Source organism: Neomonachus schauinslandi, chromosome 7 (genome assembly GCF_002201575.2).
Source record: "Neomonachus schauinslandi chromosome 7, ASM220157v2, whole genome shotgun sequence".
NCBI classification, from domain to species: domain Eukaryota; kingdom Metazoa; phylum Chordata; class Mammalia; order Carnivora; family Phocidae; genus Neomonachus; species Neomonachus schauinslandi.
In genome coordinates this window covers 24089623-24107996 of record NC_058409.1, presented here as the reverse complement: position 1 = coordinate 24107996, position 18374 = coordinate 24089623, and the positions used below count along the sequence as shown (strand labels likewise).

At 55.7% G+C, this 18374-nt stretch overlaps 1 protein-coding gene across 4 annotated transcripts; it reads left to right on the top strand.

The window, feature by feature from the left end:
* Positions 1-1554: 1554 nt before the first annotated feature.
* Positions 1555-8831, top strand: IRF1 (interferon regulatory factor 1). 4 transcript variants are annotated; one of them, XM_021701841.1, is made up of 10 exons: positions 1555-1779; positions 2834-2925; positions 4227-4326; positions 5124-5300; positions 5414-5463; positions 5571-5703; positions 5893-6015; positions 6402-6451; positions 7350-7485; positions 7810-8831. In XM_021701841.1, the coding sequence occupies exons 2-10, from the start codon at positions 2839-2841 to the stop codon at positions 7920-7922; spliced, it is 969 nt and encodes a 322-aa protein (XP_021557516.1). In that variant the 5' UTR covers positions 1555-1779; positions 2834-2838; the 3' UTR covers positions 7923-8831. The 4 variants fall into 4 exon arrangements, with proteins under 4 accessions (XP_021557516.1, XP_021557517.1, XP_044772641.1 ...); XM_021701842.2 differs by lacking the exon at positions 1555-1779 and adding an exon at positions 2141-2191; XM_044916706.1 differs by lacking the exon at positions 1555-1779 and adding an exon at positions 2197-2274.
* Positions 8832-18374: the final 9543 nt, after the last annotated feature.

Below are 18374 nucleotides of genomic sequence, written 5' to 3'. Positions count from 1 at the left end.
TCTCTTGGGAACCAAGCTTCGTGTTAGTCCCAGCATCAGATTCTGGTGCACCAGAATTGGATTAACCCATCCGTTTCCTCTGTGGGAGGGAGGCAGTAGAGTGACTGACAGGTAGAATGCTGCATCAGTGTGTCTATTTATAGCCTGCACCATTGCAACTGGGTGCTGAGGCTGTGAAGGGAGAGCTGGGTGAGGGGAATGACATGACCAGCCCGGCCTGGAGGAGCAATTTACTTCTGAGTCAGCAGCTTTGGGGAAGGTGAAGGAAGGAACCTGCTGGGCCAGAGTTCTGGATGGAAAATGAACACTCAGCCCGGTCTCTAGAAGCACAAGTGGGGCAAGGTCTACATTAAAGCACAAGAGTTAAGTAGCTGCCCTTCCCAAGAGACTGGGACCTGGGTTCCTCAACTCTTTGGCCACATCCATGGCCTTGGCCATCCCCAAGCAACTTGCCCCATGCTGCCCAGAACCTCTCTGGGCCCAGCGCTGAGGACCCCAGACAACACCAATGCTGCTACTAAGGCGCTCCCACGCAAGGGCCCTGTGAGGCTGTGGAGGTGGCCTAAGGCAGGAGTGCTAGGAGGAACAAGGCTACCCAAGCCCTACCCCAACTCAGCAGTGGGGACTTCTCTGAAATCCTCTTTTTCCTTAAGATCAGCTGTATGGCAGTCCCAAAGGATGTAGACCCAGAAGACGGGGAAGTGCTTCTCGGTCATTGTTAGGCTCTGGGCAGGGACCTCGAAAACCACGCAGCATCTCTGTCCCCAGGTGCGGCACGGTGCTTTACGGACATCATTTCTCTGTCCCTGTAAACCAGCAAGATAGGGCTTCTTCTTCTATAGCTGAGGAGACTGAGGTTCCCAGTCCCATGTCAGGTGCACCAACAGCAGCCAGACCGGGATTTCCTCTCCTCCGGCAGCCCCAGGCGGCACCCCAGGCAGAGTAGGCTTTCCCTTCCTTCCCCAAGGCAGGTGAGTGCCCGGAGGTTGGTCACCCCTCAGCAAGAGGGGGGCGGAGTATGAGGGCCCAGACCCTTCCTTCTCGGCACTCCATTAGCAGGCTTGAGGAACCAGGCTAGTTTACGGAGAATCAATCCCGGTATGTTCACTCTGAAGAGGACGGCAGGTGCCCGGGTGACCTCCTCACCTGCGCTCAGAAGACACGCATCCCGGGAGAGGAGGGTGAGGAGATGGCCACAGGACCGAGCAGGCTGGGAGAATGCGGAGTGAGGGGAGTAACTGCGGGCCGGGGGCGTTCGGCTTTCCACGACAGCTTTCTCCCGGGCTAGCTGGTGTGGGGGTGGAGTGGGAGCGGACGGGGCGGGCCCGCGGTCGCCCCAGGGCGGCGGCGCCGGGCCGGAGGGGGTGGGGAGGAGCAGCCGCCCTGTACTTCCCCTTCGCCGCTAGCTCTACAACAGCCTGATTTCCCCGAAATGATGGGGCGGCACCGACCAATAGGCGCCCTCGCGGCTCTTTAGGAGGCGGGGCCGGGCCTGGGTTGGGGGAATCCCGCTAAGTGTTTAGATTTCTCGCCGGCGCCGCTGCCCCGGCAGAGCGCGCCACTCCTTCGTCGAGGCAGGACGTGCGCCCAAGCCGGCCCGAGCAGAGGCCAGCGGGAGCCGTGCCAAGCCAAGGCCAGCCGTGCCCAACGGCCCCTCGACCCGGGCATCCTCTGCCTTCCCGCCGCCGCCTCCCGGAATTGCGCTCCCAGCGCCGACACCGTTGCCCCAGCCGCGCGGGGACCTCCGGGGGCCGCCGCTGGATCGCGCCCGCTGCGGAGGTGAGCCCGCCTTCGCCGCGGGCGGGGGGGGGGGGGGAACCGGTGGCGTCGAAGAAAGGCGCGCGGGGCACCAGGAAGTGGGGGCCGACTCACCCCAGCGGGGAGAGTCGCGGGCGCGCGGCGTTGCCTGGGCCCCCGCGCGGGCTCGGGAGGGCGCTGGAGGAGCGGCAGCGCGGGGAGGGCGGGCCGCGCGGCGTGGACCGCCCACGAGCGGAGGTTGCCGGCGCCCGGCCGCTGTCGCAGATCTCTGTGCGCGGAGCCACCCGGGCCTCTGGGTGGCTCGGTGGGTTTGTCGCGCGCATCCGTGAGCGCTGCCGGGGACGCGAGTGTACGTCCGCGCGTGGGCGCCCCGTGCTCCCCGCGCGGGCTTTCGGCGATCCCAGCTCCGCGCCCAGGCCTTAGGTTTCAGGCTGTATGTGCAGGTGTTGGGGGGCTGGGACCTGCTGCCGGGGATGGCTGGCGGACCTGCTGGGGCTACGGGAAGAGGCGCCACAGGTGTTCCTTCGGCTACTTCGCGGAGGAGGGGAGCCAGGCCGGGAGGGGTACCTTGTCTGGGAGCAGTGTAGAATAGATGGGGGTGGGGGGTGACGGGGAGAGTGCAGGGTGACAGCTAGTGGTAGTGGCAGCAACTCAAGTACGGGAATTTATTGGCATCAACCGAAAGAAGCCTCTCCCTTCCCAAAAGATCTGAATTTGGGGAGGAAAGTTCTGGTATTAAGATATCTGTGTATTTTATCTGTTTTTCCTGCACATAAATCCTGAAACTATCACTTGCATGCCTGTCTCCTCCCAAGAGTGTTTAGAGGAGTGTGGGGGAAGGGGCTTAAGTGTTTTTGCCGGAGATGATGAAAATATTTGGAGGGCAGTTTTGTAACCGTAAAAGCCCCTTCCCCCATGATTGTAGTACTTGGTACCTGGTGGAAGGCAGAGGAAAGTAACTGAATGACCTTGGCAGTGGGAGGGGGTGGTGGGGGTGGTGAGGGGTGGCCGGCAGGTAGTGCCTAAGGGGCTGCTCTACAGACTCCAAACAGGAGCCTCTGTTTTCTCTTTACAGCCAACATGCCCATCACTCGGATGCGCATGAGACCCTGGCTAGAGATGCAGATTAATTCCAACCAAATCCCAGGGTTGATCTGGATCAATAAAGTGAGTGTAACCTTTTGGGTTTTTCTGCCACTATTTTAACACATGTTCTTTGGGGGACCAAAGCTTCAGATGCAGCTCAAAAAGGGAAGTGATGGGGAGGAGGCAGATGTGTTTCCCAGTGGGTCCTGCATGCAGGGAGTATGCAAGGCCCAGCCTTGGACCGCACTTGGCCAACTTCTGCCTTCCTTCCTTCTTCTGCATGGACAGGGCACTCTCCTGAGGGCACTGACCGTTTTTGGCAGCAGGACCCTCCTGGCATCTGCAGAGCCAGGGTTCTGATCTCTTCTGAGGGAGACCCCTACAAACACACAGCATCCTACAGGGTCCCAGTCAGACAGGAGACAGGGAACTGGGCACTACCGGCAAGAAGAATGGCTGGTTCAGCAAGGGACCCAAGAATTAACCTCGCACTGTTGGCCCAGGCCCAGGAAACCTCATGCTGGTGCACAAAGGGCAACACAGACCCTGCAGACATGGAAGTAATAATAACATTCGGAATGATAGCTCATGCTTACTGTACACTCCCTATGAGCGAGTGTGACACTGTGCTAAGTCTGTTACACTGTGTCATTGAATTGTCACAGTAGCCCTGTGAGGTAGATCCTGTTAATATCTCCATTTTCTGATAAGGAAACTGAGGCACTGAGAGGTAGACAATGAGATCACACAAGAAGTGAGAAAGCCAAGATTTGAACCTGAACAGTCAGACTCAAAGATCCAGAGTGTTAACCACCAGTAATAATAACAATGAGACTTAGTCTTTATATGTGTCACTGTGATTTCTTGTTTCACCGAAACCAGTGAGGGACCAGGAGGTATAGTGACGGTGCCGACGTCACACAGGTAGTCAGCATCCAAGGCTGGCCCGGGGCTCCCTTGGGTATATGGCCAGGAGCCCTTGTGTAGGAGCCAGCGGCCCCAGGTGTCCTAAGCAGCCCAGTAGAATGGATGGAGTTCTTACCTGCTTGTTGGTGCTGAAAGCCAGAGAGCATCCCAAGGTGCCCTGTATGGGTCCCAGCACATCTGTAACAGGCAGACAGAGGTCTTTGCTAAGCTGGTGTTGCCATAGCTCCTCAGAACCCAGAGCTCCTTCTGAGAGATCAAGAGCGATAGAGTAGTCTGTTTAAGCCATTCTCAGGATGGGTCAACCCAAGCCAGATGTCAGGGTGAAAAGGGGAAGTCAGCCTTTTCCCAGACCTGGGGGGGGCTGGGCAGACTCATGCAAAAAGCCTGTGGCCTCTGAGCTGACACAGGCTTTGTGTGTGTGTGTGTGTGTGTGTGTGTGTGTGTGTGCTGTCCAGGAGGAGATGATCTTCCAGATTCCATGGAAGCATGCTGCCAAGCATGGCTGGGACATCAACAAGGATGCCTGTCTGTTCCGAAGCTGGGCCATTCACACAGGTGTGTGCCCTGGTCTCTAGCCCTGGAGGGGCCAGGGAGGAGACAAGGGGAGTCACTTCTGTTAACACAAAGGTTCTTCACTGGGGTCTCTGAGTTCCCTGAGACTGTGTACAGAATTTGGGGGTGAGCAGGGGGCAGACTTGTATTTCTGGGGGAAAGGTCCATCATTTCAGCAAGTTCTTAAAGGAACTTGTGAAGTCAGTATCTTAGAAAGTATGATTTCAGGGAGTTGGTGGCTGGATGAAAGCTCCCCCTGGCAAGAGCACTTGTGAGCCTGGATACTGAAAGAGACCCAGGCCTTTCATTTTCTTGATGTTCACCAAGGTCCTGGCCCAAGGCCCATCTGGTTAGCAGCCTCCTTTTATCCTTGAGGGTTGGGGCTGTTGGTCCATCTCAGATCAGTCAGCACACCTATCAGTAACTGTTCTTTGATGCCTACTCTTCATCCACTCCTGTGTTTGGAAATATCAGATAAACCCTAGCCCCTACTTGCTCTCTGGCTACTGACAGCCCAAGCAGGGAGACTGGTCATGGTCTAGCACCAATGCAGCACTTTAGGACATATGGGCCCTCTAGTGCTTCTGGCTGGGCCCTTCAGAAAGGCCTGCTGGATGTGTCTTGAGCCAAGCCCGCGCATTTGAGAAGCCCCGGGGCCTGCAGAGGGTCACCCAGGAATGCCAGTGGTTTGGCCAGTGTGGGTCTCTGGCAGCATGAGAGCTTCCTCCTCCCAGGCCAGGGGGCAGCTGAGGATCCCCACCCATGGCCCTGACAGTCGTCTTCCCTCTTTTGCCCACTAGGCCGATACAAAGCAGGGGAAAAGGAGCCAGATCCCAAGACATGGAAGGCCAACTTCCGCTGTGCCATGAACTCCCTGCCAGACATTGAGGAAGTGAAGGACCAGAGCAGGAACAAAGGCAGCTCAGCTGTGCGGGTGTACCGGATGCTCCCGCCCCTCACCAAGAACCAGAGGAAAGGTATCCAAGGGCTCCGGGTCCTTGGGAAGTTCTGAGGGAGGGAAGGAGGAAGTAAGAAGGGCAGCTGGGGCTGGTGTGCCTGTCCCAAGACTGACAGCCTATCTGCCTCACAGAGAGGAAGTCCAAGTCCAGCCGAGATGCTAAGAGCAAGGCCAAGAGGAAGGTGAGTGTGGTCCTGAGCTGCTAGTCTTTGGTCACCTGGGAGTCCGGGTGGGCAGGAGAAGAAGTGCCACAGCAAGCCTGGGCCTAAACTCCTTTCTCCTGCTGCAGTCATGCGGTGACTCCAGTCCCGATACCTTCTCCGATGGACTCAGCAGCTCCACCCTGCCTGATGACCACAGCAGCTACACCACCCAGGGCTACCTAGGGCAGGAGTTGGAGGCTGAGCGGGACCTAACTCCAGGTGAGGCGGGCCGGGTCTGGCAGGAGAGCACACAGGTCACGGGGACGGCTCCTTCTCTTGGGTCTAGGAAGGGGGCCCCGTGCTTGTGGACGGTGGCCCGTTGGAGCAGGCAGCAGGGCCGGGGCGGCTGGGTGTCCTGCAAACTAAGAAAGCCCATGGTTCTGACCTGTGGTTTCTGCTGTCCTTCAGCACTGTCCCCGTGTACTGTTACTAGTACTCTCCCTGACTGGCGCATCCCAGTGGAGATTGTGCCCGATAGCACCAGTGACCTGTACAACTTCCAGGTGTCACCCATGCCCTCCACTTCGGAAGGTATGTGCTTTGGGGGCCTGGGAGGGGCTTCCTGAGGGAGAGAAGAGGCTCAGAGCTCCACCGGGCGCCCATGGAGCTGACTGTGTTGTGCCGGAGAAAAGAGGTTAGGGGCCAGGGGCTGCACTTTGCTCTAAGACTGCTCGTTTCCCCGGCTCCTCTGCAAGCCCAGGCTCCTGGGGTGAGGAAGGAAGCAGGGGGGTGGTGGGAAGAGGTGTGGCTCGAGGGTTCGGGAGGCCGAGTCACCAGCACTGTGTCCTGTTCTGGCCTCGCCGGGGCCGGCAGTTGTCTGCTGCGAGGCCGTGGGTGTGCACGCGTGAGGGGCCGGGGGGCTGGTGGTGCGGGAGCCGCAGGGCCCAGCCAACCTCTCTGCTCTCCCCCACCCACAGCCACGACAGATGAGGATGAAGAAGGGAAGTTAACGGAGGACATCATGAAGGTAAAGCCTGTTCCCCCTCCCTGGGCACTCTTTCGAAGTGGGTGCTGCTTAGGAGAGAGAGATCCACTCAGAGCCGACAATCGGGGGCGTAAGCAGCTGCTCCTATGACCGGGCTGCTGGCGGGTCCGACGGATGCCGCATGCACGGTGCCCTCCTTGGCTGCTGGGAGAGACACCGTGGAAGTGAGGGCAGGAGCGAGGCCTGCTCTCTGACCGGCTGTCCCGGAGCAGAGCCCCAGGGCCTGAAACGTCGCCGAGTCAGCCGCCAGCCTTGCCGGGTCCCTGACCTGCGTCCTCTGCCCCGGCACGGCCCAGGCCTGCTGCCCCGCTGGTTAGGGCTGGTTAGGGAGTGCACATCAGGTGTTCATATTCAGCCTTTGGGATCTGCAATCTGATGGGGGTTTTTTCCCTTTTTTTTTTTTTTAAAGCAAATTATTCTCCAGGTTTTTTTTCTTTTTCTTTTTTTCCTGTTTCACTTTTAAAAGTGAATATAAAAACGTTTCTGACGTAGTTGTACCCAGGCTCTGTTTCTTCAGCATAGAAAACTTGGGACCTAGCCGCAGCTCTTTATCTCGAGCTTTTCTAGACATGTTTTCTTGACTCAGGATGCTAACCGTTGCATTAAGCCACATTCCCAGTCGGTCTGTCCTCCCCCAGTTGAGGGGGAAAGTCTTGGGAGATTCTGTGCCGGAGGGTAGATGTGGGAGTGGGAGTCCAGGGCAGAGCCTCCCTTCCCAGGCCCCCGTCGTAACCGCATTCCACATCTGCATCCATCTGAGAATGTGCAAGGGGCCAAGGGTATGAGGCTGGCAGGGAAGCGTTGGCCCATTGAAGGCAGGGCCAGAGGATGAGTCTGCACTGGAAGTAAGCTGATGGCTTTCTTCCTCCTCTGTCCGCAGCTCTTGGAGCAGACGGGGTGGCAGCCGACAAACGTGGATGGGAAGGGGTACCTGCTCAATGAACCCGGGGCTCAGCCCGCCTCTCTCTACGGAGACTTCAGCTGCAAGGAGGAGCCAGAAGTTGACAGCCCTGGAGGTAGGAAGTTCCTGGAGCCATAGGATTTCTCCGGCAAGGGAGAACCTTGCAGGGGGTGGGAAAGGGCTGGGGGACTGGGCCAGGGAGCAGCAGAGGCAAAGCATCTTTCTTAAAACCTTCTTGGTACAGACAGCTTGCGAACCAGCTGCTGCTCCCAAGCACTCAGGTTTGCCTAAAGATGAGGGGTCTTAACGTTGGAGGGGGCGGGCGGTGTGGGCAGCACAGGCAGCTGTGACTGTGGCCTGCTGGGATGGGGCTGAGGGGGCGGGAGAACACACCTGCCTTCACCCTCCGTCCTCATACAACCTTCTTCACATCTTCTAGGGTATATTGGACTGATATCTTCAGATCTGAAGAACATGGACACCAGCTGGCTGGACAGCCTGTTGCCCCCAGTCAGGCTGCCCTCCATCCAGGCCATTCCTTGTGCGCCATAGCTGGGCCACGGCCCCCTTTTACTCCCCTAGGCGAGCAGGACCTGGCATCACGGTAGCTGTGATGCAAAGAAACAGGACTCCTGTGGGCTGCTTGACATGGCAGAGTATGACTCCATTGCTGAGCAGGGATGAGGCCTCCCTCCTTAGGACTGTGACCTCTTGGGGTCTGTCAGGCCAGGGTCTGGGCTCATCTTGCGGGGTAAAGCTGGCCCTGCCTCCTGGGAAGATGGGGTTCTGAGATGGACTTGTCAGTGGAGGTCTCAGAGAGGAGTCAGCCTCCAGCTTTTCCCTCTAAGCCCAGCTGCCGAGAGAGGGTCTCGCTGTCACTGAGGTGGCCCAAGGGAACAGACCAGTGACCTCAGAAAAGCACAGCGCCGACCCCAGGGCCAGCTCTGCACTAAGAGACAATTGCACTAAGTGAATCCTGTTCCCAAAGAACCTCCCCCCCTTCCCGCCTTCCCAGCTGAGCCCTGGGGCCTGTTCCAAAGCCAGCGAAATGTGAAGGAAAATGGGACCCTGCAGGACAGTGCTCCCTCAGCCTCAGAGGAGCTCCGCCCTGCTCGGGCTGAGGGGCTTGGGAAAAAAACATGGCACTTTTTCTGGTGGACCTTGCCACTTTTCTGATCAGAGGTGTACACTAACGTCTCCCCCAAGCTCTCAGTCTTTCCATTTATTTATATCGTGCCTTGCCCCGCGCCCACCTGCCCCCTCAGGCAGGCCCCGGCAGCCCTCAGCAGGCCCTGGGAGGGAAGTGTGAGCGTCTTGGTGTGATTTTTAAAATTGGAAATGCCATCTAATCACTAAGTCATGTGTGACCACATACGTACATGTGTGTAAATATGTACATTTGTCTTTTTATAAAAAGTTAATTGTTTATAAAGGGTGTGGCCTTTTATTTAGAGATAAACTGCAGATGGTTTTACTTTTGATAGAGACATTTTGATGGACTCATTAGGGGCATCCTGCCTGAACTTGACTGAGGGGTGCACAGTGACATGCACCTATCGCAGAAGCCTTGTAGTTATGTTCACAGAGAAGATGACAGGAAGAGGGGACAATCCTAGCACAGAGACATGCTCATGCAGATGCAGTCACTTGCCCCGGGCTTTATAACCAGGCTGTGAGTTGAACTGGGGCTCCGAGGCCTGCAGAGTGTTAGGTTTTGAGTTCTGAGTAACGTGCCATAGACTGAATGTCCTGCTAAACCCAAATCCAGGTGTGCTCAGATGCTACTTTGGAAAGTTAACACCTGGTACAGCACGGTCATGGGCAATCACCACAGACACCAGCCCCAAACCGGTTCCTGAGGCCTGCTGTGCTGGGCATGACCTGCCCAGTTTCTGCAGTGATGGACATGACCTCTCTCTGTCCTGCCCACTATAGAAGGCAGGGGCAGACTCCCATGTGCCAACTGAGCACTTGAAATGTGGCCAGTGCAATGGAGGAGCTGAATTTTTAATTCGTTAACATGCAAATACCCCCATGTGGTCAGTGGCTACCCTACTGGACAGTATAGGTAGATACTGGACTGGGGACAGATCTGAGAGGCAGAGGTTGGGGTGGCTGGAGGACACTTAGGGATGGACTCGGGCCTATTTACCTGCCCATCCAAGAGTATTTTGCTCTTTTGATGGCCAACTACATTGGTGCTGAAAACAAGCCCTGCTGGGTACTATACAACAGGTCTATGCACAAAAGTGTTAGGAAAACCTTGGATGACCTCACATGGAGCAGGTTTTCTTCCTTCCTCCATTTCTCTTCAGGGCTCTGGCTGAGCTGACGCACACCAAGTCTGTGAGGGAGTATATTTGATCAGAAGGGTGTTTTGAAACCCGCAGGTTGGGAACGGCCACCATACGACAATGCCTTCTTCAGATGAGGCCTAAGCCAAAGGAATGACTGAGGGTGAGAGTTCATGTCTCCCCCACTCCCAGTCCCTGGCCCTGAGGCATAAACAGTAGCCCTCAGTAGGCAGGCTGGCCCAGGGAAATCAGCTGATAGCCCTAGCATCATCTAGGCAGTGAGGTCATGGCAGGTACGGGGGTTACTCAGGGAAGCCAAGCCCTGTGGATACTTCTCCACAGTTTTAGTCCCAGAAACCGCGTGGACTTAGATCCCCTCCCTGGGCCCAGCCCTCTGAAAGGATGTGTGGGCCCCTGGTGGGGATGGGAAGGCTGAGTGAGAAAATGATGAAAAAACTAGAAAATGGGCAAGGCTCAGTCTGCCATATCCTGCCAAGCTCGGGAAGTTTTGTTGCCTGATCTTGGACATGTCCTGTGAGTAGCAGGTGGCCTCCTGCCAGGTGGGCCTTTTGCTTGTGGATGCCCGGAGAGACCCCAATCTCAAGCCCTGCCCATTAAAAGATCCACCTGGATTTTTCAAGGGTAGCCTCACCTGGGAGTGCAGGGATGGATGAGATGACCTTTCCCAGCTCCTCTGAGGCCCAGCCCTTACTGAGGAGAATTGGATTAAGGTGGCTAGCCTTCTGTGGCTTCTAAATGGGGGCTTGGCAAGGTCTTTAAGCGGGTGGCTCCTCTAGCTAAGGATGTCTGGATGTGGCGTGAAACCAGGTACAGCACACTGAGGAGGGATGGGAGGGACTGCTTCTGACTTTTCTGCTCTCCTCTTGTCCTTCAGCCTAACCCCTGACAGTACGCAGCGGGTATGCCCAAGTCCCAGGTAGCCACGGCAATCTTGCAAGTTCTAATATGTGAAGTTAGCTCATCACTTAAAAGCTATCAAAATGGGAGAGGAATTCCATCCATTAGCTTCCAGTCTCCAAAGCCAAGGCGGAGTCCTGACCTCTTCTAGCTCTTCTTATCCCAGGAGTCCTAAACAGTTGGGACCAACTCCCAAATTCTACCCACTCCCCATCACAAGGGAGCTGGGTTCTGGGGACCAGGCCTGGAGAAGCAGTGTGGGATAGAACCAGACCTTCCGAGCTGTCCCATCACACCCCGCCATGGACCTCGGCCCAGGCCTGACGGGGAGACAGTAACTGCCACGGCAGCTGATACTAACTCGTTAGCCAGTCAGTGGCGGAACAGAGCAACATCAGTATAATGGGAGCTAAATTTGGGCATAACAGTTTAAGGTCATTCTTAGGGTCTGCCAATGCTTTTGTGGCTCATTCCCAAGATTTTCAGTCTAAGCACTAATGGTGGAAACTCTTGGCAAAGGAAGCTAGGAAGTCAATGAAAGAACTGCTTTGTTGGAGTTGCGATAATACCGTCGTTAAGGACCACTTTCCATTGGGCTAAAGTGGCAAATTGGGGCTTGGTCATACCAGCTAGAACTCCTTTAAATTTATGGACATTTGGAGGCATTTCTGGTTAGTCATAGGCATTTCGTTGCCTTACTCCAAAGGTGTCACTTTGATTGGGCTGGTTTATTCATTTAGCTCCCTTGACAATAGGAAGAAAGAGAGAGGCTAATATGTCAGCTGCCCATAGAGAGGGTCATGGCGGCAGGAAATTTTCCGGGAAGACAGATGCAAACCGTCCCTTCTTGATATATCAGTCTTCAACATCTGTCAGTGGGCTGTGCGCAAGATAAGAGCTTCCTCAGGTCTCTGGAAGTTTTAGGCAGGGACTGCCAAAGACAAGAAAAAGTCCTGGGCCTGGTTAGAGGTGGAGTCCTTTCCTCTGGGAGTGAATCCCGTGGGTTGGTGGGGTTGGGTCATGCCCAGGCTGTCATCCTCTGGGACCATTTGGTCTTCTTTCACACCATTTGCACAGATTCCCAAGTTGTCATGTTTGCAGGGTACAGATTTCCTCAGCAGCTCTGTGGAAACACCCAGGGAGCCTTTGTCTCTTTCAGATGTAATGCCCTCACTTAACTTGGACACGACTAACCCTCCACGGTGAGGATGCATGAAAGTCATTGGACCCTGGCACTGACCTCTCCCCACTTACGCCAGTGGTCACAAGGGCAGGAGAACGGGGAACTGGCGCACTCCCTCTGCCAGGATTAAACCTACTGGGCAGAGTGACGTTTGTCTTTGCCCACCAGGGATCTCTTGTGAGGCCAAGTCTAAGGCAGTGCAAGGGCATAGCTGGCTGGCCATGTGGTTTTCCTAGCTCTAGGCAGCTCCCAAGAAAACCATTTCTGCTGATATTCTGGGGGGCAGGGAATTGTAGAAGCAGCCCCCACTTCCATAGGCTCAGTGGGGAGGCAGGCCTAAGAAGTCCATGCTAACAGTTTAATTTCAGTTGGGGAGACGCTAGAGGTAATGAGGCAAGGATACAGGGACTGAGTACAAGAGGAGGAGCGGACATCCAGCCCACCATCCCTCCTCCAGTTCCACAAACTCACAAAAGGGAAGAACTGGGAAGAACCTCAAAGTCTGGCTAGGTAATGACAACTACGGTCTCAGGTGCTCACTCTGCAGCAAGGGCTGTGCCAAACCCCCCACACGCACTACCCACCACAGCACCTTGTCTGCAGACCAGGTGAGCAAAGCTCAGTTGGTACAGGGCGCTTGCCCCTGATGACTCAGCTAAAAAGCATGGAGCTTGGATTCCAATCCACACCCGTCTGTGCCCAGAACCCAGATGGGTCCCACAGTATCAGATTGTCAGCAGAGCAGGAAACTGAGGCCTGGGAAGGACGTTCGGGAGAGGCTGCCTGGGGCAGGGCACTAGCACTTTATGCCAAGGGAGCATGTGGGGACACGGAGAGAAGGCAACAAAAGCCACATCCGCTCTGGACACCGTGGGACTCGGCCCCTGCCTTCAGCTCCCCTGCTCCCCCTCTTCCTAGGCAACATGGCTCTGCTGCTCCTGGCCCTTGGGCCCCAGTGGGGCGGGGTTTGGCCTGGTCCTCGAGGGAGGGATGCCTCACCTATGGCCTGGAGGCCACCTGCGGTTTCCAGGGGTGGGGCCCCAGGGGGATGGGACACAGACAGGCCTGTAACAGAGCCACCCCAGCGTGTTTGTGACCGTGCTGCCAACCTGCCAACCGCAGGGGACTCTGGCCTGCTAGGTCTTATCTCAGCTGCTCTAGGGATCAAAGAGGATGTTTCCGCTGCACTTCTGTGGGAGCAAGGCAACGAGAACTCTCCTGTTCTCCTGCTTGAAACCAGACCCTCTGCTAGGTCCTGCCTGGGGTGCTCCGAAATCTGAACTCCCAGGTGTATCCTCACTTCCAGCCGTGAGACTGGGGTCACGCTATGGCTGTCCTGAGTCTCAGCTGGCTTCTCGGTCCCTGAGAAAGTCCAGCACCCCTGGCAACCGGCTGGTTGCTACCCTACACTGGGGGGCTCTCAGACTCACTTGCAGGCTTCCTTCAGGCAAAGCCCTTCCCCGCCCTCCTGACACCAGCCTAGACGGTGGGGTCCTCACTTCCATTTCTGGACAAATGCCTTGGCCTGGCCTGGGTCTCCTTCTCTGTCTCTGCCCTACTACTTCCCACTCACATGGTCAATCCTGAATCGGCCCAGCATGAGGGTAGGCGCAGTGAGTTCTTCCACAGCAATTACAAATACTCAGCCGCATCTTTGTGAAGAGAGGTGAAGGGATATGCCTGGGATCTTAGCTCAGGAGCAATGGAAGTGCCCAAGGCCATAGGAGTCCCGGGATGTGGGTGGTGGGAATTGTGTGCCAGGCTTTTCTGAGAAATTTGACTTCATGGAATGAGGGTATCGTATGGATACAGAATTGGGGTTGGGAGATCAGGCAGGGAGAGGGAGGGAATTATTAGGCCAGAATAGCAGTCGCTTTCCTAAAACTAAGAACAATCTAGAAGTCATGTCACTTTAGCCACACCAGGGTGATGATGGACTTCGGTGGGCACTGTTGACCTTGCCTGTGGGAGGTGAAGGGTAACTGCCTCTGCTGGGGACCCAGAGCTCCCCTCCAAATGCTCCTTCTGGGCTTTCCAGGATGGGGAGGAGAGCCAGAGGTGAGGGCTGTCTTCTCGGTATGGAGCCTGGCACTCCCTAATACGTGGGGGGCAGGGCAGGGCAGGGCACGGCACCCAGAAGGGGTGCCAAACTTTCCAAGGCTGGTGACCATTCATCACCACCCTGCTGTCATTAACTGGCCAGCAGGAGTCTTCTCGGCTCCGGAGACCATCTACCCCTGTTGGGGGTGGGGGCTGCCTCAGGTCACTCAGTAGGACCCCATTTTTGGTCTCTGGCCATCCTAAGACACGTACAAGGTGACCCGGGGGCCCGCCCTTATCTGATGGCCCCCACGAGCACAGCCTCACCATCCAGTGCCTGTCCCCTTCCTGTCTGCCATTCCCCTTGTGGTCTGTGGGGAGCCCAATCTCTCCGACCAGACTGGAAGCTCCCCGGGAGCAAGCAGCTCATCTTGTCTGTAATCTCACAGGGCTGAGGCAGGACTGGCCCTCGAGAGCATCTTCTGGAAAACCGTGGGTCAGCATCTGCTTACCTGCTCTGTCCACCGCCCACCTGGCTTCTCTGAGCCCTCCCTTGCGGGACAAGCCAGGCTGGACTCTGGAGTGCAGGGAAGCAGGCTGACGGGCAGGGAGGACAGTCGGTAGCTGGCTCTACCCCTGCAGTAGAGCCTCGGACCGTGACCAACCAGCGGCCAGGGCCACAGGCTCCAGCGCAAGGGCCGCTGTGTTCCGCCATGTGGTGGCGCGTCCCTCAGCCGGACTGCTGGAGATGTGAAGGCAGTCACTCGTTACTTTCTTTTATTAACAATGTACACGAGTAAAAAGTTTGATTGTACAGAAAAAGAAACACAGATGAGTGAAGAGACACATTCATGAAAACCACCCGCAATACCCCACCCAGGTAATCAGGCTTTTACAGTTTGAGAGGCTCAGGCGCAAACACAATTGCTCACACCCCCCATGCAGGTATCTAGAAGCTCCGTCCCATGCAGACACAGGCATGGTCTCCATGTGTGGGACATGTCCACTGGCAACGCTGCAAGCAGGAGTCTGGCCTGGGGCCCCTCCTCAGCCACAGGTCTCTCCACGCCCACATAATGTGCAGAGCTTGGCATCTAAAAGTCCAAAGACCCAGCTGTCCAGGCAGCAGAGGTAATCTAGAGTAGATTAGGAGGTACAAAGGGCCTTGGATGTAGGGTAACCAACGGTCCCAGTTTGCTGAGGACCGAGGCGAGGGATTTTCAATGCTACCACTGAGAAAGTCCTGGGTAAACTGGGGCGAGGTGGTCACTGTACTTGGGGAGCCAAAGGCCTTGTCCAGCCCCTCTCTCTGTGCACTGCCCACCGGCCATCCTGTTGGGTCTCAGAACCCCCAGGCGTTCACCAAGCAGCTCTGGGACAGAGGCTCCCTCTGGGCACCCCTCTCCAAGTGTTCCAGCCTGAGGCCCAGGGAAGGAGAGGGGAAAGGGAATGAATAAGGGCAGACAGGCATCATCCCCTGAGGGAAGACGGCCAGGTGAACTCTGGCTGTCCAGAGCAGCCCAGATGCAGAGGTGGAGGGGCTCCGATACTTGGCCAGCTACCCCTCCTGTCCGAGAGCTGCCCTTAGACCTCAGGGTCTGAGACCTCACAGGCTAGGCTCTGACCCTAGTTCTTAGAAAGTTCAGGGTCTCTGGGTGGGAAGTGCTCAGCCCCCTGGGGCTTTCCATTGCCCTGGTGCACCTGGCCTCATATCCTCCTCCTCCGTGTCCAAACCTGCGTGTGTTGCCTGCCTCGCTTCTCTCTACCTAAGACTGGGAACAGAGGAGTCCAGGACAGGTTGAACTGAGAGAGAAGCAGGCAGGTGGGAGTGGACCTGGGCAGAAAGGACCTCTCTGACACAGGTGGGCACATCCTGATTGTGGTCTGGCTGTCTATGCCTAAAGATGAGGTCCTTGGAGACCCAGAGGAGTAGGCAGAATTATGGTCCACGGTGGAATAAAGATGTCCACATCCTGTGTGTAATCTGTGAATATGTTATCTCAATGGCAACAGCGAATTAAGGTTGCAGGTAGAAATAAGGTTGCAATCAGCTACTTAAAAGAGATTACCCTGGATTATCTGGATGGATCCAACGTAGTCACGTGAGGGTCCTTAAGTGGGGAAGAAGGAGGGAGGAGAAGCAGAAGCAGAGAGGCGGCATTATGTGAAAGCCATTGCTGGCTTTGAAGATGGAGGAAGGGGCCACAAGCCAAGGACTGCAGGTGGCCTCTGAAGGTTGGAAGGGGCAAGGAAACAGATTCTCTACTAGAGCCTCTGGGAAGGGCATGGAGCCCGGCTGACACTGTGAGTTTAGTCCAGCGAGACCAGTTTTGGACTTCTGACCTACAGAACTGTAATTTGTTTTAAGCCACTTAGTTTATGGTATTTGTGAAGGCAGCAATAGAGGAAACCAGCTGAGGGAGGCAGCCACCCCACGTCCCTTGGTTAGAGTCAGTCTCACAGAGCCCCCGAGTCTCCCTGTGGAAGACCCTATTCCGTTCTGGAAGTCACTGGGCCTCTAGAGCGCTGGGCAGAGAACGGGCCTCCGTGGCCTGGGTGGGTCAAGAAGAGTGGCTCTGCGGGACGTGTCTCCAGGGAACAGCTGCTTCCTTGAACCCACTCCCCTGCTCTCCGGCGGCGCTGGCTCTGAGCTCTCCTCCCAGCGTGGGGTTCTGTCCTTTCCACACACCCATTACACTGACAGCACTCTCAGCCTTTGGCTTCATTCAGGGAATCCAACTGAGCTCAGAAAAAGCTAGGACCAGAAGGAAAAAAGTTTCAAGGGAAAAATCACTCACTTGGAAGTCAGCCAGATCTGCATCAAGTCCCCGCTCTGCCGCTTACTAGCCGCGCCTCAGATGAGACCTCCCGTAGCCTCTGTTTCTTCATCTATACAATGGGTGTAACAGCTTTCGTCTCACCTGCCTCACAGGGGGTGGTAACACAAGAGAAAACATGCTGCACCGACGGAGACGCTGTTTTTATTAATAAACAATAGCAATAAACCACATGTGCCTCTGGATGGAGTGGGTAATCACACATCCTGTGTTGGGGACGGAAGGGAAGGCACACTCATCAGCTCTGCTCTGCTTTGCCCACAGGCTGCACGCGGCCCGGCCTGGAGAAAAGAGGAACACTTGTGTCTGTCGGAGCCCCTGCCTCGGAGCTCCCAGCAGACATGAGACATAGCCATACTCTGCGGCCGGCACGGTGTCCTCCCAACCACCACAGACGACGGCTTTGCGCTTTTTTTTTTCCTTCCCAAAGGAAAAAAATTTTCTAGAGTTTCTTTTACGTTAAAAACAGTCCCTCCTTCTCATAAAAACACTCACATCTTTAATAGGGAAAAAGGAGACCATGAAATCATACACAATACAATTCCAATCTAATGAATATATAACATATAATTTTATGTGGACTACCTACTGGAAGGAACGGGTCAGAATACTAATGGTGATTGTGTTTGGGTGGTGGGATTATAGGTGATTGTATTTATTTATTTATTTATTTACTATTTCTGTAACTTAAAAGTGCTCTACAATGACTTACAATTACTTTCACAGTCAGAAAAACCCTTACATACATGTATATATAAAAAATGCCAGGACTACCTTTTATAGGGCCACAAGCCGGTGTTGAACCCGGTTCTGCACAGGTGGGAGTCGGCCCAGATCCCTGCCATGGGACCCTGGAGACTCAGGACTTCCCCTGCCAGGCCCCCGAGGGCCTGGTGAAACAAGAGGCTGGACAGGATGCTCTGGAGCGTCCTTTGCAACCCAATGATGAAGAGACGGCACCTTCCTCTCGCCCACGCCTGCTCCCTGCCCAGCTTCCAGGGGCTCCCCTGTGCCTAGAGAATTCCTTCCTCAGGCCTTGAGGTAGAAACCACCTCCCTCAGCAGTCTGCCTCTCCCAGACTCGCCCTGGGAGTCCCTGCCTGCTGGCATGTGCCTACCTCGCAGGCTGCACTTCTCAGAGCCCTGCCCTTCCTTGAAGAACAAAGCCTGGCGGGCCCTGTGCAGCCTGCTGGCCCGCAGTAACCCCTGCTTCCCTCTGATTTGTGCATAACAACAGCTCCCATTTGTTGGCCCTTAATTTCAGCCCACACAGCCAATGTGCTCTCATTTAATCCCCAGCCATCACCCACAGCAGAGATGAAAATGGGAACAGCACCCCCTGGAGTTGTGCAGTGTGGGGACCCTATCTGATCCTCCCCGGCCTCTGAGGGGTGTACTGTCATCCCTGGTTCAAAGATAATATAACTGAACCTCAGAGAGGCCAAGCGAACTCACCCACGGTCACATGGTCCATGCGTGGCAGAGCTAGGACTTGACCTCTAGTACTTGGGGAGCCAAAGGCCTTGTCCAGCCCCTCTCTGCTCCTCCCCTCCACCCGTGGTGTCCTCCACAACAACTGCCACATTCATGCACTGGGGGGAGGGGGTTGTGAGTGGAACACACAGAGAGCACCCAGTGAATGTCTGCTGGTAGCAGTGTTGATCACAGTGAGCTACACCGGGGGTCATCATTCAATAACCAAGTCTTCCCAGAGCGGGCCTATTCTGTCCACT